Source organism: Bombus pyrosoma, linkage group LG9 (genome assembly GCF_014825855.1).
Source record: "Bombus pyrosoma isolate SC7728 linkage group LG9, ASM1482585v1, whole genome shotgun sequence".
Classification (NCBI taxonomy): Eukaryota; Metazoa; Arthropoda; class Insecta; order Hymenoptera; family Apidae; genus Bombus; species Bombus pyrosoma.
In genome coordinates, this window is record NC_057778.1 from 4461792 (window position 1) to 4489178 (window position 27387).

The 27387-nt window shown below is 33.5% G+C and overlaps 1 protein-coding gene across 6 annotated transcripts in view; it reads right to left on the minus strand.

Annotated features, from left to right (window-relative positions):
• Nucleotides 1–212: 212 nt before the first annotated feature.
• The window catches only part of LOC122570621 (protein RUFY3-like), a 30500-nt gene continuing 3325 nt past the window's right edge, over nucleotides 213–27387 (minus strand). For 4 of the 6 annotated variants that reach the window (XM_043733172.1, XM_043733170.1, XM_043733171.1 and 1 more), the window contains 11 exons: nucleotides 26318–26496; nucleotides 26126–26235; nucleotides 25510–25717; nucleotides 25265–25428; nucleotides 25010–25172; nucleotides 24819–24935; nucleotides 24556–24696; nucleotides 21897–21994; nucleotides 18660–18876; nucleotides 17221–17472; nucleotides 213–1784 (listed from right to left, as the gene is read on the minus strand). In XM_043733172.1, coding sequence (XP_043589107.1) covers nucleotides 1644–1784; nucleotides 17221–17472; nucleotides 18660–18876; nucleotides 21897–21994; nucleotides 24556–24696; nucleotides 24819–24935; nucleotides 25010–25172; nucleotides 25265–25428; nucleotides 25510–25717; nucleotides 26126–26235; nucleotides 26318–26496 — 1790 coding nt within the window. In that variant the 3' untranslated portion in view covers nucleotides 213–1643. Of the gene's footprint in view, nucleotides 1785–17220; nucleotides 17473–18659; nucleotides 18877–21857; nucleotides 24146–24555; nucleotides 24697–24818; nucleotides 24936–25009; nucleotides 25173–25264; nucleotides 25429–25509; nucleotides 25718–26125; nucleotides 26236–26317; nucleotides 26497–27387 lie in introns of those variants that run through there. The other 2 variants (XR_006317861.1, XM_043733174.1) reach the window with 2 other exon arrangements.

Sequence of the window (27387 nt, forward strand, 5' to 3'; positions counted from 1 at the left end):
CAAAGCTAGCATAATCATAGTCGCATAAAGCAAGATTCAGCGCATTATAATATTTCATTTGCGTGTTTTTAATTTGAAAAGTTAATGCCGCGAAATCTTCTTTCGAGATTACGATTTCCCTTTGAAGACTGCGCCGATCTGCTGATGAAACGAAAATTAGTATGATACGCGGACACACAAAGGAGAGGAGAAAGAATTGATAATATGGGAAATATAAAACCAGCCTTTTATTCGCATAAAATCTTTCCATCACGCTACAGAACATTTAAAAAATATCATTGTACAGGCACGCGTTTCGAAAATTTCTTTCACAACTCGAATTCGAGGGCGCATTTACTTACAATTATCTGAATATAAAATACTCGGTTTATTAACATTCGTCAGAGCGTCTCTCGATAACAGTCCACCGCGAAAGGAACTAACGGACGTCTAAACTTTCGAGAAACCGAAGAACATAGTAACGTATATTACACGTGTATGCATGTATTTTGATTATCATTGATCTGGCTAACAGCGAAGATTTGGCGATTCAAAGTTTTCAAGCCTTTTCCTCCTGACTGTACTTTCAAACGAACAGAACGGAGATTACTTTCAGTTGAACGATTACGAAAAATATTTGCGCATACTTACTACCGATCAAACTTTTCACAATTTTTGCTAATCTCTCACTTAGTCTCTCTGTCCGATTTTTAAAGTTAAAACTGTTACATTATCATTGAGTGATTACGATAGCTTATTTGACAAATCTTGTATCATCAAGTAGTATAACCATTTTTGTCTTCAGAAGAAACAGAGGAGGAGTAATAAAACATTCTTGCAGTTGCAAAAGTAAGACCTACCGTTAAATAATTTAACCCAAACTGTTACAAATCATATACGACTCGACAATTACGATTAGAAATTGCTGTATAAAAAATGAGAAATATGAAAATAACGAACAATGAGAAATTCAGAAGCAACAGACGATTTAAAAACAAATTGTTTCTCTGTCTTCAAGATTTCTAGTATTTCTGGTATCAGACACAACAAATTTACATTCTCAGATTCTTCTAGGAAATAAATATTAACAGTTACGTTACGTGTGATGCTTAAAGTGCGAGACTCACCCTGCTATATTCGACAGCCACGCTATAGTAGAATTAATAGTTCCGTTTGTTTCTTCATTTTAACCGCGTATTTAAGTAATTACTTAAATATCAAAACAATGATGGTGTGCAAACACTTTCTCCATCTAATATGACTTAAAAACAATCACAAAGCTCCATTCCATAAAATTATGCTTTTCATTGGGTAACAAAATATCGACAGTGCTCTGCACCGCGCGTCAAGCAAATCTTTTACAAAACGTCGCCTGGATGATATTGGGATGAAAGGAATTGGACGCGAGGCGAGGTAGCGTCGCGTCGACAGCTTTTTCGGACAACCGCGTGCGTCGAATGGAAAATTCGAGCAGCTTCGAATAGGGTTCGATGCCGAAGGAAGCAGCTTTCGAGGCATCGCGTACGTGTGTGATATAAGTATATGTGCGGGACAGATCTTTTTCTTCCATTCTTCTCGTTCTCGGCTTCGTTGCTCGACTGGCTATCTCGAACGAACGGTTCGTGTTGCCTGACCGATGGACAACCAGTCACACGATGTTACTGTTAGCGTGCACCCGAGTAACGGCCGACCAGAAACACGTAACATTCGTCACAAACGCGAACAGGTTTTGTCGAACTCGGCAGGGCTGTGGTGTTGTCGCTACAGGCATGGCAAAAGATTTTGCCGCAGTTTCGACAATGGTGCTGCAACAGACACAATTAATTCGAATTAGTGACGAGAGAATGGAAAAGAGAGAAGATTGTCGTCCAAACTTTTGAGTGGTAAAATCGATGAAGATGTAGAGTGACAGTTTGCAAGCTTTCGGATGCTTGGTGTGTATAGAGATAATTTATTTATGGAGATAGTTACGAATTAAATATTCTTGTTACGTTAATAATAATTATTATTAAGCAAAATCGGTATTTCTTAACAGCATGTGTTACAAAGAAATTTTTTTTTGCTATTTTGATTTTGCACAATTGAATTAATATTAGGTATTAGTTATTAATATTAGTAAATAATATAAATTAAAAATCACGAAATTAAAAAGAAAGTTTTTCATAATAATTTATATGAAACACGTATCATGTATGTGAAGTTTTAGTTTTATGCAATGTAAAAATGGAAATTATTTGTTTACACGTATGGCGCATTGAAATACCTAAAATGGTCATGATCTATGATTAATCGATTATTATTATACATTATATATTTCAAAGCAAGATGGTCGAACTTTGCAAGAATAAACAATTCGTTCCACAACCAGTATGGTCTATTTCAAACTTCCTCTTTCCCGATAAAACGAAACTTTCTTATTAGTTTTTGAATCAGTTCAATTTGTCCTCTCTACTAGGAAATCGTGATCAGACAGAAATTTTGCTAAGACGAAAGTAGAAATGAGGTTCGAGTCCTGAAACTGACTTGAGACAAAATTGACCTAGATCTTATTAGGAATTCTGCATGGTTACTAGTTTCAAAATACATCATTGCCACCTAAGGTCTGTCCTCTGTTTAATCGTATTCGACGATATTGCGATTTATGCTTCAGCTTATTTCATTAAATTAAATGCCTAAATCTCGTTTCGTCGACCTCAGTAGTCGATATCAACGATATCCACTTAAACTTAATAATACTTTATTCTCTCTCGGTCTTGATTTTTGACTTTAACAAAGATTAATTTAATTTTAACAAATGTCATTTAACGTTCAATTTTCGTTGGATCTACTTCAATTCCCGCGGTCATAAATACGTACTACTTCCTGACTTTTGATGGATATGAAGCGCTGAATTAAAAATGAAATAAATAAATTATCCTGTTCAACTTCAATTACATTTAGTTAAAAGATTTAAGACCATAAAAACGATCATTATCAGGCTGATCTTCTCTTATTTCCAACAAACAAATTCAGCAGTTCAGAAGAAAAATAGAACGAATAAAAAGACCCTTAATTTATGAAAACCGTGGATAAAGCTTCGATAGAAAAATCTAGCTCAAATTTCTCTCTCCGGTTACAATCTAATAGAAAATAATTAGATCTACTTATACTGTAATTAAAGAAAAGTTCATTAAAAATTTCAAGTACTAAAACACTTTTCTATATACACTCACACATTATGATTTGGAAGATCATAACAAAATTTAGCCTTACGGTAAATATCGATTTTGTGTATCATTCCCTAGACTCACGCTTCTGCCCAAAAGTAATTATATTTGCACCAAGATTGAAAGGAATCGTGAATGAACTATGTTGTAATATATAGTTTATACTTATATTTATACGATAATTATAACTTGTACAACGTTATATTTATACGTTAACTCATTTTTATTAAAAATTGAAGATACGTAACACTTGTGGGCAAAAATGTATGCCATTGTTTGGAAAAAAGTTTCGTAGATTTATACTGTTTTTCATGCTATGTTCTTGACAACCACTTTTGGCTTATGGTCTTTGAATATCATTGGATATTCCTGCTCATTAGACATTCAGTGCAACCATTCATAACAATCTCGATATTCATTGGTTCAAGTTATTGGCTCAAGTTGCCCAATATTACAATATGTAATTTGATGAGCAACCAGTCGTGTGAAAATCACATAACATTGTGGTAAACTGAGAACTTATACCTCCAATTGTATGACTGTGAAAATAAAAAAGAAATCCGTGTAATTTTTTATCGCGAAGCGTAACATTTCATTTGACATTTAAATGAAATCTTTTTCAGTAAAAATATTAATTAACTAAAACGTACGAAGTTGTACGTCGGGGGAATATGAATATTCTGTCAATCAGAGTATATATTCAGGAAAGTCGGAGAGGTATAAAAATAAAAACGGAGAAATTCAACGTCCAGGAAATTCTTGCAACCGATAGTAATTCTCTAATTGTACGTAATTACTAAAGTAGAACATCTGGCACGCAAAGGTAGTTGAGAATCAGAACTGTGCATTAATTGCTTAATACGAAACAGACAACAGTGTTTCAAATTATGAATAATTCGTTTGGTCCAATTAATACACGGTACGTTCTCCCCGTGTTCCTCGTTTACTATCCAATTCCTCGTTGCGATAAATTTGTTTGCTCGCTCGCGAAGGAATAAAAATCTCGAGCAGCAGTTCTTTTATAATTCGCTACTGATAAATCAGGTTGCCTGTTTTATCGTTCCCACGAGTTGTTTCGAAAATCAAACAAATTTGCTAATAAATAACGATTTCGAATTTATAATTCGCACAAAAGGGAAGGTAGCTTTATTTAGTCTGTTTCTCCTGTTCATCAATTTTTCTCCTTTAATTGTTCTGTTTTCTTCAGTTAAAATGTCCTATCTAGCATTTCCTTCATTTCCAAGGTATGTATACTGAAATATTTGAAGTTCCCCGTGTTTTTTATCTTTCAAATAAAGTTATATTATAGAGGCTGTTATATTAATATCTTGAATTGAAGGAAGAGGAACAAAGATGGCGCAAAAGAAAATAATAAACGTAATAAATTTTCTTCAATTTCGAAATGGTAGATAGAATGTTTTAACTGTTGAAATATTCTTCTATATTTTCATGGAAATATATATGGTACACGAATTTAGTCGAACATAATTTTATGCACATTTTCACTGTTGCTAATAAGATTTTGTAAAATATTAAGAAGCTTTTAGTCATTAATTTGCAGAATTTACATCGTATCAATATTATCAACCATTGATGATTTAAGGATCAAAAACATTACATTTCATCCACTCTCGTATATATCGCAAGGAAAAATCAATTTTTAATTCCATTATCTCTAACGTATAAATAATAAATATATTGGTGCTTTCATGAAGCAATAACGAAAATTAATGGCGACACAAGAACCCAGTTGAATCGAAAATTTCGAAACTCGACGAAAATAAAATTACACGATTTAATCACATTTTTGCTACTCATTACGGTGCGGTGCCACGATCAAACATTTTCACATACATATATTATACAAACGAACGGCGTAGGTCAAGCGAACGTATGATAATCTACATCGAGATCCATCAAGCCAAATGAGTTCAATCTCGAATCGTGTTCCAAAATTCGGTCGATGAAGCTTAAAAAATATGGATCGTTTTAGATTTTTAACAACGATGCAACCACGACCAAAATTAAGCATTAAAAGAATGATCATTAGTATAAGGATCCACAATCCACGTACGGCTATATTTCGTTCGGATGGCAACAAAGCAGGTTGTTGAAAAAAATTTTTAACGTGGTCTGCATGGTCGAGGGCAAAGAGCCATGCAACACGGTTCGCAGTTGCGGATTACGTTCCGTGAAAGTCGAAAAAAGTTCACGGGCTTGCACCTGAAGCTGGCACACGAACAACAGAATTTTTTTCGCCCGATGTACTAGGAACCCTATTGTCCCTGCGTCAATTTCAGGGAAAAGTACGTTTAATCTTATAAAATATCATTTTCTTCTATTTCTTCCTTGCTAGTCTGTACATGTTGCGTTCGCAATAATGTTGAACGGGATAGGAAGAAAAATCTCATTATGTTATATTATATTATAGTATATCTGCTATGTATTTTTAAATGAAGAAGCGATTGAGATAAAATAGTGCATTGAATAGGGGTGGACATCTTTTTGTTTTTATTTGAGATATTTGCATAACGTCCTTGCCTTTTTTTATAAAATTTTTGTATAGTCGCACATGATTTTAGCTAATCCAAATTTATGAAAACGATGTTGTACTACATTTCCGTTAAAAGTTATAACTTTCTGTAGATAAATTTAATTGATAACAAAATTTATATAAAACGAAACATATTTCATATTAGATTATGATTCCAAACAATTTGAAATTTGCCAATGTATCTAATTAATTTACATCTAACGTTAATTATATTAATTTAAAATTCTTCATTATGTCCAATTTTCATATTTATGATTTGTCTGTCGTACTAAATTTGTTTGGAGAAGAAATGTTCATGCATTTCTTTGCAAACTTGGCAAAAGATCTATTTCATTTGTTATTTGCAAAAAATTTGTAAATACTGATATTTTCCGGCATCAGACACTTTCAACTAATTACAGCTATGTATATTGATACATTGTTATAATGTTAGTGGCAAACAGAAAATTACAAATCAAAGTATCGAAATTCATTTGTTTCTCTCTCGTGTAATGATATGCAGAATAGCGAATAATATGCATATAATAATTGTTAATATTACGTACTGGTGGTAATGATGATCAATTACTAAATCTTCTATCATTATTATTACTGAATTATCATTCACAAACTTCTCAGAATAATTACGGTATCAAATGTATTTAAAGCTCCTTCTATACCTGAATACTGATCAGATATAATCTGCAAACTTTGGCTAGAAAATAATATTTAAAACGTACGAAGCAATGGGACAAAATTTATTTATAGAGTTCGAATAAAAGATAAGAAATAATATATGAAATATTAAACCAGTATCGGACTAGATATTAAAATATTAAGTGACATTAAAATATAAATGTTCTTAGTTTGTAATATCAAGTTAACCAATAAGTAAAATAAATAATAGTATTTAATTTATATTATCATACGTATATCGTTAATCTTACAAAACCCACACAATTTTAATGATATTTTCACTTTAAACAATTACACTTCATTAAAATACATTTGTCTATGTTTATGCGTTTTAAATATGGGAAAAGCATATGACTTTTATGTATGTAGACATATTTACACATGAAAAAATGTATACTTTTCAACAATATAAAAAATACTTAAAAATATTTTTGAAATTATTCTATTACATCAATGTCTACATCCAGTCATTTAAATTCTACTTCTCTAATTGCGATCTGTAAAAAAAATATATATATATATGTACATAAATTATTAAATGTCAATTTTGTCCAATAATTATTTCCTCCGCAGCACAATTTCCACTCCAACCAGTATCCACAAATTTAAAGCCTCATAACTCGAAACGAGGAATTTCCCGATACGAGGTAAGCGACGAGTACGAAATCGAGGGAAGTAACAAACGTAACTTTCTCGCTCGTAAATTTCATTTCTTAGCGGAGCATGAAAACGAACGTCATCAAGTACGCATCGGGGGATAAGAATAAGAAACAGTGGAAGATTTGCAAATGGTAAGGATAAAAAGGGATCGAAGGAGAAACGAGGAAAGGAAGTTTATGACGTCCATGTACGTTCAGGTCTAGGTGATGCTTCTCCTCTTGCTATCCGGCTTCTCCATTACCTCGGTGGTCTTTATTTTCGAGCCATTACCAACGGTCTATTATAATAATGCGGAATTCGTCGTCTGAAAAGGAAAAAGAGAGCCGAGGCGGCGGGATCTGGCGCGACCACCACTCTAAATTTTACATCTAAATTGAATCCCTTAAGTAAGATGACGGTGGTCCGGTATTCGTTCGTTCAACGTTGGTTGCCAGTTATTATCGAGAAACTAAGAGGCCGAATAATATCACCTCGATAACCGATTTCCACACCAAGTTAATTATTGAACCGTCCCATCAATATGACTTACGAGAGAAACCTACGAACCTAGATTGGTCAGAGCACGACTTTCGTCGACTATGGTCCTGCCTCCAGTTCATCTGATCTCCTTCGCGATAGATACCTACTTATAGATACTTTCCAGCAGGAATAAATCAGCTTGCAGATCGAATGTGAAAGATATCGTGAAATGATCTATCACGGAGCTTTCTTTACCTTTTGGTTTTGATAATTTGGAATTAGTGATATTAAATGAGCATTAAGTTCTTGTTTGGTTATTGTGGTATCTATTTAGACATTGTAAGGAAGTAATTTTAATTTACGTAATTTGTATAAATCCGTAGTTCGATATCAAACTAGTAGACATTAAGCGAAGAATGTCTCTCATCGAGAGAACAACCAACATTCCCTGAAATAATTCAGAATTGCAATAAGATTATTCTACATATATGCTCATACGTATATTCATGTATGTAATTCTAAGATAAGATCATGTAGTGAGAAATACACATAACTCACTTCTCTGACGTACGGATTAAGATATAAGATTGGCGTTTCAAAATCGAAATAAAATGTTGGTGACAAATGAAATGCATATGTAAGAATATATTTAGTAACAGAGATAAAAGAGATAAAATATAGGCATAATATTTTCATAATTGTTTATGATCAAGAAATATAATGGATAATATGATAAATGATATTTTCCATCTTTTATGGACAAGCGATTTTAAAATTCGATATAATATTAGTTATATCTACGCTCTTGAGATGTTTAGATTTTTCGTTTCATTTCTTTGTTATTAATATTTCTACAGATATTAATTTTAAACTATATTTCTGCTCGCAATTGTAAGAATAGACCCGAAAATGTTGTTGTCTGAAGATTAAAGAACACTTTTTGATTTTAGCTATTACGTTCCAACTATAAATTTCATCAATAAATTAATTTAACAAATCGTTAAAAATAAAATTTCTTTCCACGGCCATACACTGATTCTGTGTAACGATACATAAAATAGAAAGGTAAAGAGACAAGGAAGGAAAAAGGAAAGCAGGGAGAAAGATACATTTTGGACTGTACTAGTGGCATCATCAGGCCTGTGGCTCAGACACAGGGAGGTCAGGTCAAAGATCGTATTTGCACGAGCAGGATGATTAGACGAGGACTCGTGAGAATACTCCGTTGGTGTGAATCCCAGCGGTGGCAAATATAGAAGGATCACCACAATTTCGATACAAAGTTGACTTGCCTGATCATAAGCAGTTTGAGTAGTTTCTTCTAATATTTAGGACATGGTAACATTTCTATGGTAATTTACAATTCTATCATTTATCCTTAAACGAAAGATATTTTTATTCTAGAATTTTTATTTCTAAACTTTTATTTGCGATACTAATAGTAAGTTATAACTTGTGACTTGTAAAATATCGTTAATAATATCAACTTAATTATACAACATTTGATCACGTTGATGTATGATACGTTGCTCAGAAAAATTAGAGGATCGGTAGATTTAGCTGTATAATATCAGGCAATAGATTACCATTGAGATATTATCAATTGTTAACGAAATTAGTTTTTAATGATTAAGTGAAATTCTGTCGATTCAATTCATTTATACAAATGCGAGTTCTTATATGACAGGAACGAAAGATAATATTGTAGATAGTGGACAAAATTGAATTTCAGTCTAAATTAGAATATCCAGAAGAAAATAATCGTTGCAACATTTAACAAACGAGGCAGATGCCTATTTTGATTATACTTTATATTGCTTTAATTATGTTGATATGAATGTGAAACCGCATAAACAACATTACTAAATCTACTAAAATAACATTAATCCAACTATACAAAATGGGATTATCAGGAACGTCACCTTTCTGTATATTCAACATATCTTAATGGGATCAATTTGTCATATTTGTAGCTTAGCACTCGAATCAAACACGAGGCCGTCACTCGATACGGTTAATCAGCTTTGTGTTATTGAAACAGCAGATTCCGGGGAGACGAACATGTAGAAGGGGAAGCTGCATTGCGAACTGATAAACGATGAAAACAACCCACCACCATCTGGTTGTTTCGACTTTGCACCACGAAACCCATCTCGGTCATTTTCCATGCGATCGCGTGAACGAACCAACGATTTTTTCCTGCGGAGGATCGTTAACCTAATTGGACGTATCTTATTGCTTCCAACTGTTTTCCAGTACGGAAACAGAGATATTCGTGCATCGAGAAACAGGAAACGAGCGTTCGTTACGAAGTTTATGTTAAATCTTAATAATCATCACCGGCGCCGCTATAATTTCTCGATGGATTATCTGAATTTCAAATTTAAAAGAGAAGATTTTTGTTGCTCAATTACGATTAATATCTGTACAGTTATGTATTTGCGATTCGGGAAAATGACACGCAATTCGTGTTCTAGAAATTTGTTTTATTCCGGAATTCGTTTTAGTTTGCTATACTGGTGTATATTCTGAAATTATTTTATTTGTTTAAATGTGTCCCGACATAAGACTTATTAACCAACTCTTTGACCTTGCAATATTGTTTATTAGGAGATTATCAAGTATGCAAGCGGTAGATATGTTTGATTCTTGATAAATTTGATCTTAGATGTTATGTCTTCTTTATAAGGGATGTGTATTTATTATTAATATTATGTTATATAAAAAAAGTGTTCCGCGAGCTTAAAAGGAAATTCAGTTATCTATTACAAATAAGTTTCTTATTTCTTTATTATCTTTTGTGTGTTTCTTAATTAAATGGAAAGAGAACAATTAATTATGCAGAATAGAAAATGAGTACTTCTAGTACGTGTTAATCAATTCGACAAGAGTTATCCATTTATAATGACAAAAGGTCAATCGTTCAAGAAATATTTATTGCACATCAAATGGTTATTCCACGTATTTCATTTAATTTTAAAACAAATAAAATCGTTATCTGTAAAATAATTTTTCAGGAAGCACTTTGTAATAATCTGTTTGATCCAGAAATATATCGCGCAAATATTTTCATAAACAAAATGATATTTACTCTAGGTAAAAGATTTGCAAACCTTCTTCGCGAAACTTCAATTTAATTAATTTAATTATAATCAAATTAAATTATAAGTCCAAAAACATTTCTTATGAAACTAGTACGATTGAAAAAATATTCGATATATTCAAATTAGAAACGTTATAACATTTTGCATATCTAATTAATATCATGAGGCCACTATTCCCAAATTTATTTTAAATGACTTCGGTGTTTTAAATATTCTATCAGAAAATTATATATCCGCTGTACTAAGCATACAGGAATAGAACGACCTGCTTTCAAGATAAGACAAGATTAAGGATAGGTAATTTAATACGTCTATTTCTAAAAATATTCATATAGATAAAAATCCACATTATTTCAATTATGTTACGAAATCTATATAAGAAGTTCGAGATGTTTCAATTATTAACATCTGTGCTCGAATCGATATCATCGATGATGCAAAGATATGTCGTCATTTTGGCGTTGCAAACGATGCAACTAGCCCCTTATTCCAATTTGCAATTTATGCATTCTAACATCTGCTTGCTGCAACGCATGTGCATCGGCGATAGTTACACGATCGATTATATTAGACTGAACGATTAAACGTAAAAATATTCCATTCAGGAATATCAAACATATAGAGAAATTTGTTGGAAACCAGTATTTAACAAAATATACGTAAAAGAACTTAATAAAACTTGTTTCAATTTACATGTGAACGTTTTTTTTTCTTTTTTTTATCAACGAGAGAAAAAGAATATTGAATGCAATTCACAAACAATAACTTGACAAACCAGGGTAATACAACAGCTTCACAGAAGAGCAACAATTCTGCCAACCCATTAAGCATCGAATAGAAAAATAATCCATAAAAGCTGCGTAAACGTACTATTGTTCTTAAAAAAATCACAGTGCTATAAATATTTCAATCTCTTCAAACTTCATAAATATTAACCAAACCCTCCGCATCGCTACAATATTTAAAAAAAAAAAAAAAAAAAAAAGGAAACAGAATCCAGTAATTCAAATGGACTGAAAAGAAATTGCAAATGAAACGTTGCGTCTGCATTCTTTACGTTCTAAATAGGTTAACAACAATTTTACAAAACGTTATCGTTCCACGAGTTTGCATATACGAAATACATAAGACTTCTTTCGCTTCGGTTTTTCCAGGAAGCCGTCTTTCGAAAGCCATGCGGAAAGTTCAAATCATCGGTGGCCAACCGACAGCTCTTGTCCACCTGCGCGGCAACTCGGTCGGCTAGCCTATTCTATATTAAACAGTATGGTAATACTCGGTCGGCGCGAAAAATGAGTAACAAGGATATACCGAGTCTGGCTTGTTATTATGCAATAACTTACCAACCGGTTCCCGTGAGCTATCCCCTTCGTAATGTCCCGTGTCTTCTACGGAGCTGCGCCAGACAACGAACGAGGGAGCGAAAAGAAGAAAAAAGAAAGAAGGCGGAGGAAAGCATGGTCTAAACGTGCTTCACGGACCAAGCAACGTCTCTATCGGGACGCCAAAGCGCTGAATATGCATGCCGAACGTACATGCATTGAACACGCTAGATTGTATTCTAGCGTGTGTATGTGTATGTATGTAGAGATACGAGTGATAGTGCAGTAATGTGATTGCACTGTAAGCGGAGGTGAACGTGGAGTTTTTGGTGAATCGTAATGTGACATTGCTTATGATTATCTGTGGAATAAAAACTTTCGATTTTGCTAGAGCTGTGTGATGTATTCTTAAATTTGGAGTGATTCGTTGTATTATTTGTACAATAGATACGGCGTTCTTTCGACTGAGGAAGCATGAATATATCTTTGATAAAAATGTGTTGAAAATTTCTGATTTTAGGTTTAGTCCTCATTTTAGCTTACTACTAATTTATCGTTAAAATGTTAAGGGAACGTTTCTAACGATATTTAATTGCAATATTTAATGTATATTATTGTAACGACAAAAGCAAGAAATCATCAAACGCCAGGAAGCTTAAATCCAATGTACACTTTTGATGAGACTTTCTGCGTGAATTTTAGAAATAAACGTCTTATATATATACAAAAAGAATTGCTTGATTTTAATATATACTCATTACCTAACTTTATTGTTTCAGATAAAACTACATTTGTTCGCGATGTAAATTTAGCTCATCATCATCATAGGTATTTAACATTCCCCTCTGAATATTTTCTCTATCTGGAGTTAGATTGTGTTTGCAGCCAAGTCTTTAGAATCATCCTGTATACAAGACTCATCCAGCTTATCTCCAAGATGTAAAGAAGCATCTTTCTTAGCAGGAATTCCGTTTTTTCTCTACCGTTCTTAAGCTTGTGTACCTTTTATTTAAGAATAAAAAAGCTTCAGATACATACTATAAGCTGCTATGCAAAGATTATCGAGCAAAGTAGTTCGGAATAAGATAAGGTTTATGTAAAATTTATTGCATTTGAAAATTAAATGCATAATGTAATATTTATTAAAACATGCAAAATTAGAAAACAATCGAAACGTAGAATCGTACTACGTTGGTTGGAAAATATAAGATACACTATAGCGTGCGTGAACGTGAAGATTACAACAAAGTGACGATATACTACATACAAGGTAACAACGAAGTAATATTGAAAATTTGTTCACCAATACTAAAGAAAGAATACTTTATTACGCTATTCAAAAGTCATTAACGATGATAATACGCCGTTGGATTATAGACAAAGTAATTGTGTACGTTGAAAGAGGCTTTCTGCGGTTGCTCACTTCACACGCAGAATTAACAACGAGTGAATATTTAATTGTTCTTATCGCATACTGAATGAGCTCGGAAATTAATAGCAATGAATAGTTCGATGTATATTTGACAGAAGTAAGATTTAACAATTTTGTAAGGGTTTTGTTTGCAACTGAATGACTCGATCCTTGCTGAATGATGGTTGATCCGCATCTGATCTTAGTCTCGCTCCCACTCCTCCATGCGCCCTTGATACGCCTTTTTCTGGTATGAGTGGAAAGCTGCCTGAGCTTACGAGAGATATTCGGCTTTTCGTATCAATTTACATCGTCGGCAACTTGTATCAACTTACATCTGTTTTTCAATTACCTTACATTTATCTCTTCAGGAAATCCTCAATTTATAACACGTCTCAAGCTATTTGAGTGCGAAATAAACTAGAATTCTAAAAAGTGTACTGTTTATTGCTCCTTCTCCTTAAAAGGATTAAGACTCCTACCCAAAAATAGCCTCTTTTACGATCGTGCTATAAGCGTTACCAACGAACATCCCACGTAGTTCTTTTGAGTATTCCAAACGGAACAAGGTAATAAATATTTGTTGTGATCATTTAACTCGCACAGTTTCGCGTATTCTTTAACATATTACTGGCGATAAAATTAATATTAATATGGTGTTTCTCTCAATCGGTAATAGGATACGCTGCATCAACATCAATACAGAAATGCTCATTTCTAATAATTGCGATTGTGCAAGATAATTTTTCAAATTTTCCAACGATATTTGAATAAAGATTCCATCAAAGATTAGTTAATAAATAAGCAGGTGACGCAATAAATGATGCATTATCACAAAATCAGTGCAAACAATTATGTAGAAGAAAGGAGCATAGAACATTATTTAATTTTAATCTGGCAAATGAGACATTTACAGAAAACACTAAGAACTTAGTTTATAGAAACTGTTTCCCAAAAAGAATCTGTGTAAAATCAAGAACGAACAAAAAATTACCAAAGATTCATCTTATCGTTCAAATTAAAGAACTTACAGGTGTCATTTTTAAGATTATCCATTATCTCGAAATAAAGATGTTTCTTTGAAATGAAAACGAACGTGTTTCATAATCAACAGCTGTTCGACATCAATATCATCTCACCAGAGACACGCTTGTCTTTTCCAAGTTCTTTTGAAAACGTTCGAATGATTATCAAAGCTGATCGATCGTTTTTAAATAAAAATCTGTTTTCTGTTTACAAAGCAACTTCCTTAGAATTGGACGAGACTAGAGGAATCTTTAGTCTTTTAACGACTCAAACTCTTCTTCGCTTGCGTTTATGAGGGCGAAGGGTAACAACGCCATTAACGTGACGTCTAGTGCACGTTCACGAAATTTCGATAAGGTCCGACCGTGCATAAATTCTAGCCATAGAAATATATTTCGTATGACGAATGCACGAATACCGATCTCTCTCTGCCAGTTTTCCTTATCAATGCACGCAACTGAGCAGCACAACAATCTGAAACAATCTGGTCGCGGGCGGAATACTTTAAATATGTCGTGCTTTCACGTGATTCGACTGCGAAAAAATAAGGACAAAATGAAGGCAAAAATCCAGTTATTTTTCTTCGCGCCGCGTCGACACTCTGTATTCTCGATTGATCGTTCTTTGCTTGAGTAAGGTCCTGTTACTGAATATTTACTTTTCGAGGAAGTGTGCATATAGGGTGTCTTACGAAAAAGAACGTACTATTACGTCAAGCGTAACTTTCCCGCTCAAAAAGAAACTTAAAGAGAAAAAAGAAATATATTTTCTATTGTAAAAGGAATCTTTTTAAAACTGTAGTTTAACTTTGCAACAGTTAGAAAATTACTAACGATGCTGTAAGAGGATATGCTATGTGTAAAATATTAACAAAATATTATGTTGTACTGATTTATCGAGTTATTTGGTTTTCTTGCTACATCTTAGCAAATTGCAGATATAATGCAAATTTTATCAAAAGTTAACACATGTCAAATCAACGCATAGTTAATAGATAATAATTAACAATTGGTTTTTTTTAAATATGAAAGATTGTTCGAAAGAACTAATTCTTCCCTTTCAGAAAAAAAATCTTCATTTTCGATTGAAAATTCCCAATATAAGGTTTCCCCAATATAAAGCAAGAATAGTTTTCTAATGGTGGAAATATTTTTTCTATGCACAACTAAACACTAAACACAGTGAGATAAATTGAACATCATATGAATGATTGAATCGATAGTTTAATCGAATATTTAAAGAAAACGATCCTTTCTCTATTTGAAATTCTAAGATGCATTTGCATTGAAATTTACAAATGTGTTGAAAATTTAAATGGGGATATTGTATTTTGTATTAAAACTGATCCAATAACATGTAGTAAATTCAATTAAATTTAAATTACACGATAAAAACACTTTCCTGGTTTCCGTTAAAATATCCGAATAAGAGAGAATTCTGAACAACTTTGGCATCTTTAATACGCTCCTCGTGCCGCACAACATTGGATTCATTTCCTGCTTTAAAGTCCACTTAATAAAAAATTATCTGTGAATAGAAAATACCAACAGTCGAATAGCTGAATTTTCTCATTATAAAAGCAAGCATTCCTAATGGAATTTGTAAGTAACCTAAAAATATGATAGGAAATTGAAACACAGATTTAGAGAGGACAGATATCTTTGTGGAAGAATTCAAGACATTATTATTATAATAAGACCAGACAAGAGCATATTTCATATTGTAGGTGTAAACAATATCTCATTAACTATTTAAGGACAATCTTTAAAATTTAAATCGACTTATACAAGAAAACTTCCATTTCATTTAAAAAAAAAAAAGAGTTGAGCATTGCAAATGTATCAATGCATAAAAGAGGAATACAATACAAATAAAAAATACAATAGAATGAAAAACCTTCATTTTAAAAACATAGATTCCAATAACGTAAAATGCACTGTGTTGTAGTAACGAAATCTAGTTTCGCAAAATTTTCGATCAACCAGTATTTAACATTCAAACTATCGATGGCTAAAATACAATACTTGTATCAAAGAAGCCATGATAGAAGAAAAAATCTTTATCCGCATATTTTACAAACAATTATTTAAAACCTAAAAAATACATCGTTGTCGATGTATAAAATTTCCATGAAAAATTACTGGAATTGGTATCTCTTGCGCTAAAAGACACTACAAACACCCAAGAAGTATATAAATATACAAACTCCTTGAGTCTTGAACTATCTATATACCACTCTCTGGATGCAGATAGAATCTAATCAAAAATCCACTCCGAAATCTCTTCAATTACCCGCAGGTCGTGGAAGGCAGGAAGGAAGGAAGGACTGGGCACGGACTACCAACAAACGAGGATCGGGGCCGCTTGTAATTGCAAGCCGTAACACAGCCCGATACACCGTGTTATCTCTAATAACAGAACTGTCATGCATCAAAGTTCTCCTTGGTTGGTGCACGCGATTCGGATCTTCGAGCCGTCTAGACGAGCAAAGGTCGAGAGGAGAGGCGTAACTTCGTCAGGAATAAAACCTCTCGACAGTGTCAGCTTGGTTCGAAAACATGTTCGCGCGCATAGTGATTCGAACAGGCTGTGCAGATAGAGCCCGTGGAGAAATCTGGACCGTGGAACCGGTAATTTTCAGGGTGGCAAGGATAATTGAACGATTAAGCGAACTCGGGGCTCGGCCTTTCAGTAGAGCAATCCCTGCGCGACGACGTCAATGGACGACGACAAGGACGATAACGACGACGACTGAGTAGATAGAAACGAAAGAGATGGCCGAATCGAGGCAGAAGGCGTAGGGGCAATTAAAAAGTTTGATTACCTTGCGACGAGTGATGTTGAACTCTCGGCTGCAGCTCTTGCATTGGGTGACCAGTCGATCGTTCGCCCAGGTCGCTGCACCCTCTTGCTGCTGCTGGTTCTGCTGCTGGTGAGCGTTGTCAGCGGCCTCGCGTAATTCCACGGCCGCCAATTTCGCCGTGCTCAATTGTCCCCCAAGTTCCTCCAGAGTCCGTTCCTGTTCGGTGCAGATCTCCTTCAACGCGTAATGTTCCTCCTGCAGCGCCAGGTATTTCTGCAACACATGGCCTGGAATTACGCCTCGACACCTTGAAACTTTGTCCCAGACGTTCCATCCGTTTCCCTATTTCCGTGTTATCGGTTGTTACGGGGCCGATTGCGGAGTCGAGTTGCGTCGACTATTAGTGAGAAGATTCGATTGCGCGAGAGCCGAAGAAGTTTCGGAAGATTGATGAAGGGAAGGAGAAAGGGAGATGGAGGAAAGAGAAGGAAGCCGTTGCTTGAAAAATCGATCGGCGAAGGCAAAGTGTTTTGAGGTTGAAGGAAGGCGTGCGAGGTATTGTGGGAGGGAACGAATAGGTGATTGAAACTGTGGGGTTTGGGTCGGGAGATTGTGGAAGTACTTTGTTCTGGAAAGGATATCGAGATGGGTAACCAAACTGTGAGAATTGTAGGTATTTTCTTTTTTAAGATATTTTCCTTTCATTTCATACGAGACATTGAGATGATAAACAAATTCTTTTGTGGTTAAAAAAAAAATTAGTTGCAATCAGATCTTCTTCTAGCGAACTATGTTTGCTGTTGATGTTCTATATTGTAAAAAATGAAGTGTATTAAATATAGTACTAAATAAAGTACTAAATTCAGAACTTCCAAAATTTCTATTTAATGCAATTAATATTTTGAAGCAGAAAACTACATAACGCGAATTGATTTTCTGCCAAAATGGTATAAAACAAGGCGGCATTTTCCACATTAATTTTAAATTAAAAATAGCACAATATAAAGTAATTCGTTATAAAAATACTATATCTTATTATACGTTCGTATAGCTTCTCTTAAATAGTAGGTGTACTCTATTACTAGTCTATTAAAAGAGAGAAAGAAAAGAAACGGATAAGAAAGTCGTTTGGCTACACTTGGGAATTTAGCAGCGTTATTGCATTTACTCCGTAAAAGCTTTCAGTAAACCATTAAACATTGAAGAAAAATGTTGTTTTTAACAATATCAAACCAATTATTACAGTATCCTTTCGTACGACATCACAATGTTATTTCACAATGAAACAAAAGAAAAATTAAATTAATGCCATCGCATGGTCGATAGTGACTAGAACTATATTGCAGAAAATTATTTGCATTTTCAAATACAACCAAGATAGCATCTCAAGTTTGATCACCTAGTTTGGAAGCTGGTGGTATGCGCGAATATGGCGAAGTTGAGGCCGATATGCAACGTACCTCGGACACCCGCCTCAACTGATCGATCTCCTGATGTAATTGAGAGATCTTCTCCGCGTTAGAGATCGATGCTTCCTGTAAGGAGGTTCTCCATTCGCGTTCGAGTCGCAATTCCCTCTCGACCCCGTTCGCCCTTGCTTCTCTCTCGGCAGCTTCAGCTCCCAAAATCCTCACTCTCTCTACTGCATCTGATTTTACGTCGTCCATTTCCTTGCACCTGATTAAGTCAAATCGCTGGTACTCAAAGAATCGAACACAATACTATACGACAAACGCGAAAATGTTCTACGTACGACGGCTGAAGTTGTAATGGGTATAATCGTATGCGAAATTTCGAAAATTTTTATAGTATTTAGAAAAATAGTAATCATGGAGATAATTGGCATTTACGCGAGAAATGATGTTCAATTTGATTCAGTTGAAATTCGTAAAGATAGTTAAGATTAAGATAAGATTCTTTTTTTTTTTTTAAGTATAATACTAGGATGTAATTAGGCCATTTCATAAATAACGGAATTTGTCATAATAGGAAGAAATATAATTTATAAAAAGAGAAATTAGATAAAAAACTTAATAAATTAAAAAACCGGAGAACTATCGTAGAAAATGAGGAAAAAATACATCACTACGTAATTTTTTATTTTTATTTAATTTATGAAAAAAAACACGTTATTTATGAAATGATCTAATACATTATATGGAAATAATGAATCAACCATGATATTATAATTAAAATTGAAATGTGAATGAGCTAACAAATTTTCTTGATTCTTCGGAAGTTAATACGCTCGTAATTTCAGTGTTACGATTTATCTGAAGGTACCCGTATTTAAGACACTGCCTTGCGATCATTTAATAAAGACACAATGTAAGTAACCTAATTAGACTGCAGCGAAGTAACATTCGAACAAAATAACGACGAAACTTCGTCAGAATTTTCCGTTGTTATTTCAAGAGATTATTTTGAGAGACGAATAAATTATTATAATAACTGATATAGCCGTCCATTTAAACAAAATTCGTTCGAGAAACCGACGTACGCAGTTTCATTGGCCGAGTTTACAGAAATACTAAGCTCCTCGACGAAAGGAAGTTACAAAAGCAAGGATCTGTAACTTAGTTGGAGTTCTCATTGAAACTTTCGCCATGATTATTCATGACTGAATACCGTTATCCGGCCGAAGAAACAGGCAGGTTGTTTTTTTAAAGACTTTATATTATAATCCCCGAGCGAATTCAGCAAAATGTCGGATCTCCGTACTCGTCTATTTTTCCTCGAGTTCGTAATCCAATCTTTAACGGTGCAAAAGCTCAACTTACCTTCCGCTTCAATATAAATTCATCATTTCCACGCAAAATTATAATTAATCATGACGTAAAGAAATTACAAGAAATTTAAATAACGGAACGAAAAAGAACTCGAAAGCTATGCATAACTTTCTTTTTATTATTATTATTATTATTATTATGAAGGCTATACTACAGAAATTATTCGAACGAAAAGTCTCGTCTTACGTTTAAACGATGATGATCTGAGGGTAATTAAATGCAAACTATCTTCTGTCATGAATTTATTTCCGCTGCATTGATATACAAGCACACAAGTGTCTGGGTGCATTATAAAGACCATTGCTCGATTGCTTATACATAATTATATTTATATAAAGATATTATATATAATGTATGGCACGTTTGTTTCGTAACTCTTTCGATAAACGTGAACGACACAAACGGTGTGTATATGCGTGTCTGTGAGTGTAGGTGTATATATATATACATATATATATATGATATATATATATATACACACATATATATATATATATATATATATATATATATATATATAACGACGAAGAATATATACGATCGTAAGAAACAATTCGATTGATATAAAAGCAAACAGAAAAAGTAAGTGGAATAAAGAAAAAAAAAAGGACGATAAAAATGATCGCAAGTCAGTTTCCGAAATACTGAGGTATCATTTATAATTCATAATTCTAATTGACCAGATACCATCAATCTAATATAGTAATTGACGAGCAATTAACAAGAAAAAAGAGTGTACTTCTCACGCACGAGCAAGGCAATCGATTTAAAAGAGCAACACATTTACATGTTATTGCCCTGATTAGCAATCGATATTAATTCAGCGATTCGTTTACTCAACTCGAGGTATAAATCTACCAATTAGTATGGGAAACATGAATTTGTCGCTATAACATTAATATTTATATTATATTATATATATATAGACTTAATAATCTTAGATCGAGTAGCCGTTAAATGAAGGTTTGCCAACATCTCCATTAACGATAAATCGAATCTGTATCTATAATGTTTGCCTCGTCTAATCTACCCTAAGTCAGATCGCGTACGCGACGCCTAAGTAAAAAATAAATTACCTCTAACTACAGCCGTCGAGGGTATATCATTTTTCGATATCATCATACGATAATCGTCGAGAGCCACGAGCTATAGAAAAATCTCTTATCACAACGACTAGGTTTGTAAATGCTAAAATGTTTAACGATAGTAAAGATAATATTAGTAATATTTTGCCGTTCCTGTATATAGCGCCCTTTTACGAGGAACGCGTGACTGAGTGAAATCGAAGTGTCAAGATTTTGTAAAATTAAAAGCGTCGATGATTGAAAAAAGAATTTGGTATTCGAAATTCTTCATCTTGTCATCAAAGTTTGCAGTACGATAGAGAATCTTACTTTAAATTTAAATTAGAATTAAAGTTTAATCGACAGACAATGCTTTACATTCCCTTATAAATTATAATTGAACAACTTTTGTAATATTAAAATTTGATTTTGTAAAGCTTCAAAATAATTTTAAATAAAATAATTTTAAATAAAAATTGTCTTATACTTAGATCACATCGAATTCTTGAAGTATTACACGACTATACTAAATGTTAGATTATATTAAATTGCAAATTAATAAAATTCTATTAAAATCAGAATTTTTGTAATGCCAAAGTCTTTTTATATTTGTCGCGCGATGATTCGAAGCCCCGCGGACGTTGACAACAAAATCTTACAGTAATGGCTTCAAGCTGCGAGTTCACGAGTACCCATGTTCGGAAAGCTAGATAAAGTATATATATGATAGAATGTTAGTATTAACTTCGATAAAATATTGATCGCGTCGAAATGTGATCTAAAACCCGATGAATCAGTCGCGCTTACAAAGTAATTAACACTAATGAAAGACAAATAAACATACTTCTCATCCATTTTCTGGATGGTTTCAGTCATCGATAGCGTCTTAGCCTCCAATTTAGTGATCAGTTCTGTTTTATGCTTAAGCGAGCCTTCGCACTCCTGAAATAAACCCTATTTCAGTGAAAGGCGGAAAGAACCGTTTCATTTGTTTCTCGATTAAAGGAAGAGCCCTGAAATTGCACGTAATTCTTAGAAGTAAAATGTACATTGTGTAATTTATAGCTGCAAGCTCATCCTGTACCAATGTAGATGATGTATATGATAAATGTAAAACAGTTTTCTAAAAGATTCAGACGTCGTAATCGTTAATGTGCGGTGAAATTAATGGAAAATCGTGCAACATAAGTTTTCAATCCCATTAAACATAGGTTGAATAAAAGATTCTTTTTCGTCGAGTTTCAAATGGAATATTAATTATTTGTCAATTGATATTACCTTCCATTTCATTTATCGGGAATCCGTGAAAATGTTCGATAAATATAAATGAATCTACTTTCTCTGTTAACAAAATCCAATGATAAATTATTTGATAGAGAGAAATTGCTATCAATTTGACAGGACAATTAATATTCGTTAAAATACAATGTTTTCACGATGGATTGAAATTAAGTATCCGAGACACTCTACAAAAAGAGGATAATAATTAGAATCAGAATCTGATGAACAATAAAATGCATCCTGATTGAATATGATGAAGATATGAAAAACATGTGTATAATAATGTTATTGTCGTCGATAGTTCTGTGGACAAAATAGCAATTTTATTGAAATAGCGTAACTATGCCGTAACAAAGCACAGTTACATTCATAAAGTGTCTCGATTGAAACACACCACGACAGGTGTTGCATTTAAAAGCTTATTGATGCATGGATTGCTGGATAATTAAATATCGAATATTTCATTCTCGTTCATATTCTACGCATTTTAGATATATAAAGTCCTGCCATGTGAAAGATCTAAGTGATATAGCTTGTTTAGCGTTAAATGTATAATAATAGTGCTTCTGAATAATCCAACAACATTTTTCGTGATTATATTCTATTCATTAACAACCATTATATCCACAAATGTATCATAACAGTTATGCTTTTAGGCTCCGATTACAGTTACACGATATACAGTCAATGTCTACTAACTTAAATAATGTAAAATAAAGCTCCTCTGTTTCAACTTATTTCAGAATAATACAGATTTTCTACGTAGGAGATTTATTAATGTATTAACTAGGGCATTCTTTAGTTAAAAACATTCATAATTAAAAAATGACAAATTAATAAAGACAAATCAGTTTCAGCTATATCGATTTTAATCCTTGTAAATATAATTATGACGTAATTTATTTTTAACAGAAGCGATAAGAAAGAAAGAAAGACAGGTGGTCTCTAAATAAAGAAATTATTATGTTCAGGAGATTAGCAACCAGTTAATGAGTTAAAGAATTTATTGAAACTAAAAATTGAAACAGAGAGATAATTTAAGTACCTAAGAAAATCTATTGTAAAATACAAAAAATGAAATAAAAATCACATTTCATAAATTATGTACAGAATTGTCAATTAACAAATGTTGAAATACACTAATACTTCTATATACACCGACATTCTTTAAAATGTCATTGGAAATTTCAGGAACACATTCGTATAAAGGATTTGCCGTCATTTATACGCCCTCGATTAGTCGAAATATTAAACGGAGTATGAAGATGCATAGTATAAAAACCATTCTCTAGAAACAGTGTTCTTTTATGCAGTCGATTGTTCCTCCGCCTCCATAGAAACCTCACCGTTCGATTTACTCTGTTCTGGGGTATCAGGCTTTGCCATTTCCTTTTCGTTAGCGCCATTTTGTTGCTCGTTACCCCTTGTTTGCCCGTTATTATTAGGAGAATATGGTTGCTTAGTGAGGGATTGCTGTTGAGCATTAGTGGATTGTTGGTTATTGTTAGTTTGCTGATTATTAGTTGGTTTTTGATGATTGTTAGCTGATTGTTGCTGATTATTAGGAGGGTGCTGATAATCAACCGCGGATACATTGTCTGCAGACGAGTAACATCGTGGTGAAGTGGGACTGGTCTTATTAAGAATCGATTTCGAGATACTGCTCGGCGTGGTTGGGCTACGAATATTTTCCCCATCCTTTTTCATGTGGTTGCACTTCTCAAGATTATTCAGGATCTTGCCGATTTGATTCGTCTTCGCATGAAGCCGGCTCACCATTTCTCCTTTCTGCGTTAGTTCGTGCTCACATTCCTATAATGGAAATAGTCCCAGAAACAAGAAATTTCGAAAGCTACCCAACATCCCCAGCATGGCAAAAGGGAATTAGAAACTGTCTGAGTGGAATCAAAGTTCGCTAAAAATCTGAAAAGCTGTTGGGATTAAAGCAGAAACGGAAAGGAACAGAAATGCGATGAAAAAACACATAGATTAGAAAACATGTAGGAAGAAATCATAATCGCGACGAGGATCTGCCTCGTGCTTAAACGTCGAAAAAATTTGTCATAATTGTAAATTTACTGATTAAACGTTTCGCTATAAATGTAGATAAAGACATTGTAATATTAAAACGAATAATTCGAGAGAGTAAAATAGTTTTGATTTTACTTATAAGAAGCATCCTGCGTCGCGATTAGCGCGTAACAAGAAATACAATTGATCACCTGTAGCTTTTTATACATTTCCAAGTTAATTAACTTGATCTCGTCGAGCTGTCGTCGCAGCGATATGATCGTGTCTTGTTTCTCATGAATATCTTTCTCCAACAGCTTCATAGCCACTTCCATTTCTGACTTCATACTAATCTGTTCACAAAAAATTACTCAATCATTTTCCTAATTTCAATATCCATGATATTAATTTTTCAATATTTAACATGTTTAAACTAATTCAACTGGAAGAAAGAATACAAATAAAAAGTATCCACCTGTAATTCTAATTCCTTTTCTACATCCTGCCGCAATTTCTTTTCAGCATCTAGCCTACTTCTCAACTCCTCGATCTCTGTCGTCGTTTCAGTAATTTTGATTGGTGGTTTCCCATTCTAAAACCAGAGAAACTTCTCTTTGACGTAGGATGAACCGATAAAAAGACTGTTAGACATCAAAATCTCCGTACCTCGTTCGTGTCTTTGATTTCGATTCCCAACTCTTTTTTCAATTGTCTATTCTCCTCGTGAAGCGACAAAATGTTATTTTTTGCGATAGACAGGTCCTCCTTCATGAGAGCGTTTGTCGTTGTCAAGGATTCCACTTTGGCTTGAAGGTTTGTCACAGTTGCGCTGAAATCGATGTACAGTACAACGTCTAAACTTGTAACTCGCTCGAATTAAAATAAATCATCGCGGTATGTGACTGTAGAAAGCACAATTACTTTAAATGTCGGTTTAGTTCCTCGATGTAATTTTTCTGGTCGAGGACAGTTGTCATGTTATCATTTTCAAGCTCGTCGTCTGGAGATTCACCAGGTATATGATTGCTGTTTCGCAGGTACAGCGAGAAATCGATCACACCTTGTTGACAATCGAGGTCTTCTTCCTGCCGTAACAGTTTCCCCATTCAATTTTAACCCCGTTAGACGATCTCCTGATCAGCGTGGAAAAAACATACGCAACTGACCTTTACACAGAAGTTGCAGTCGATTACGTTCAAGCCCACCAACAAGCCCATTATAACGATTGCCTCCTCGCTCATCATCAGAGCGTCAGGCTCGAAATACTCGGACAATATATCTTCCTTGTGGTCGATTAAAACTTTCAAGTAGTCCGCTAGCTTTTTCTGCATTAACGCCATACGCAACCATGCTCGCGCTCTACCCATTGCAGTCCTGAAAAGGTCAGCCCGGTCAACAGACTGTATATCAAATAGAAATCGCTACAGATGTGATATGATAAAGCTGATCTAATTTCTCTTGGAATATGTTCTTTGAAACAGATCAAGGTACTAAATTTCGTCTGATTCTGCTCTTCGATTAGCGATAAGAAAATAATAGCTTACTTTGATGAATATTTCTACTCAAATATAGATAAATAGTTGGAACCATAAAATATTTATACAAAATAATATAAAAATTATTTTTAGTTAAATACATAAATTGTAGATACTTATAGCGAACACTGAAAATTTCTATATTGAAAAATTAATGATAAATTTTCTTAATTTACTAATATCACCAATCGTAAGTTTTAACCTATATATATGAGAAAATAGAGAGAAGACAGAAACAGAATTATACCTAACAGTAGGTAGATCACGAATACTGGACGTAATGTCCTGTGCTTCGGAACAATATTTCTCAACGAGCTGAAGTATATCCCAAAGCTCCTTCTTGGGTCCAAGTAGACCCTGAAATCGAAGGCAATTAGTGCCATTTCCTTTTCCTTTTAATTATAAATCAGTGTTTAGATATTTCGAAGGTGTTGTTTACCTTCTTTGGTCGTAAACCATGCCTAAGCACGTGTTCAAGAACGATGAAAAAATGTTGCAATGGCATATGATCAGAATCGAGCATCCGACCATACTTCAAAGACGTTTCGATCAGCTCCTTCACGATTAATTTCGAAATATTCACAAGATTACTCCTCTCGATGATGACTGGATCGCGTGCTGTAAAAACAACAGTTTCTTGTTCCAGTTGGGATCAGGAAAAAATAAATCATCCTGTTGGTGGTAATTACAGGTGTTGTTCATATTCTTGATGTTGAATAATTACAAAATATAACAAATCATTCTCCCTGAAAGCATGACGATGATGGTATGAATGGAAATATCAACGAAGCGCAACACAAAATTATTAACAAACAAAAAGTTGCGATTCAAATTATTTTCGATTTTAGAAGAAAGAAGATTTAGGATACGTGGTTTCAAAAATCGTGAAAGATTAGAAAGATAGAAAATATGTAAATAAAAAGAAGTCCCCAGGGAAACTAATTCCAGCAAATTCTAAATTCGAAAATCTCGTAACAGCATTTAAAAGGAACGATGCGTTTTAACGAGAAATAATCCAAGAAAGAGTTAAACGATAAATATCGTATATTAATTATAACTTCGACCGGATTCACAATTTCACAAGTAATGTTATCTTTTGTTTCTAGAGTAATTGACAAAATCGTATTATTAATTTGATTTGACAAAAATTATAGACAGCGGTATTAATCCTTAAATCTGTTTAACTTTAAGGTGTTTAATTTTAATTTTCTCACTCGTACATTACAAAAACGACATCAGATACAATAGAAAAACACAATTAGAAATTATCCTTTTGAATTTAGTACGAGTAAATTTTTAGTTAACAATTATCTAATATAGCAGAATAACAAATAATCTACCATACTTTCAATAACTTTATCCCATGCAATTTCTGTAATAACTGTATTTATATGTATATATACACACAGAATTACTCATTCTATGAATAACGTAATATATAAACTTCATACTACAAATAATACAATTAAATTCGCCGAACCTAGTTTCTTTACTATTGCATTATATAAA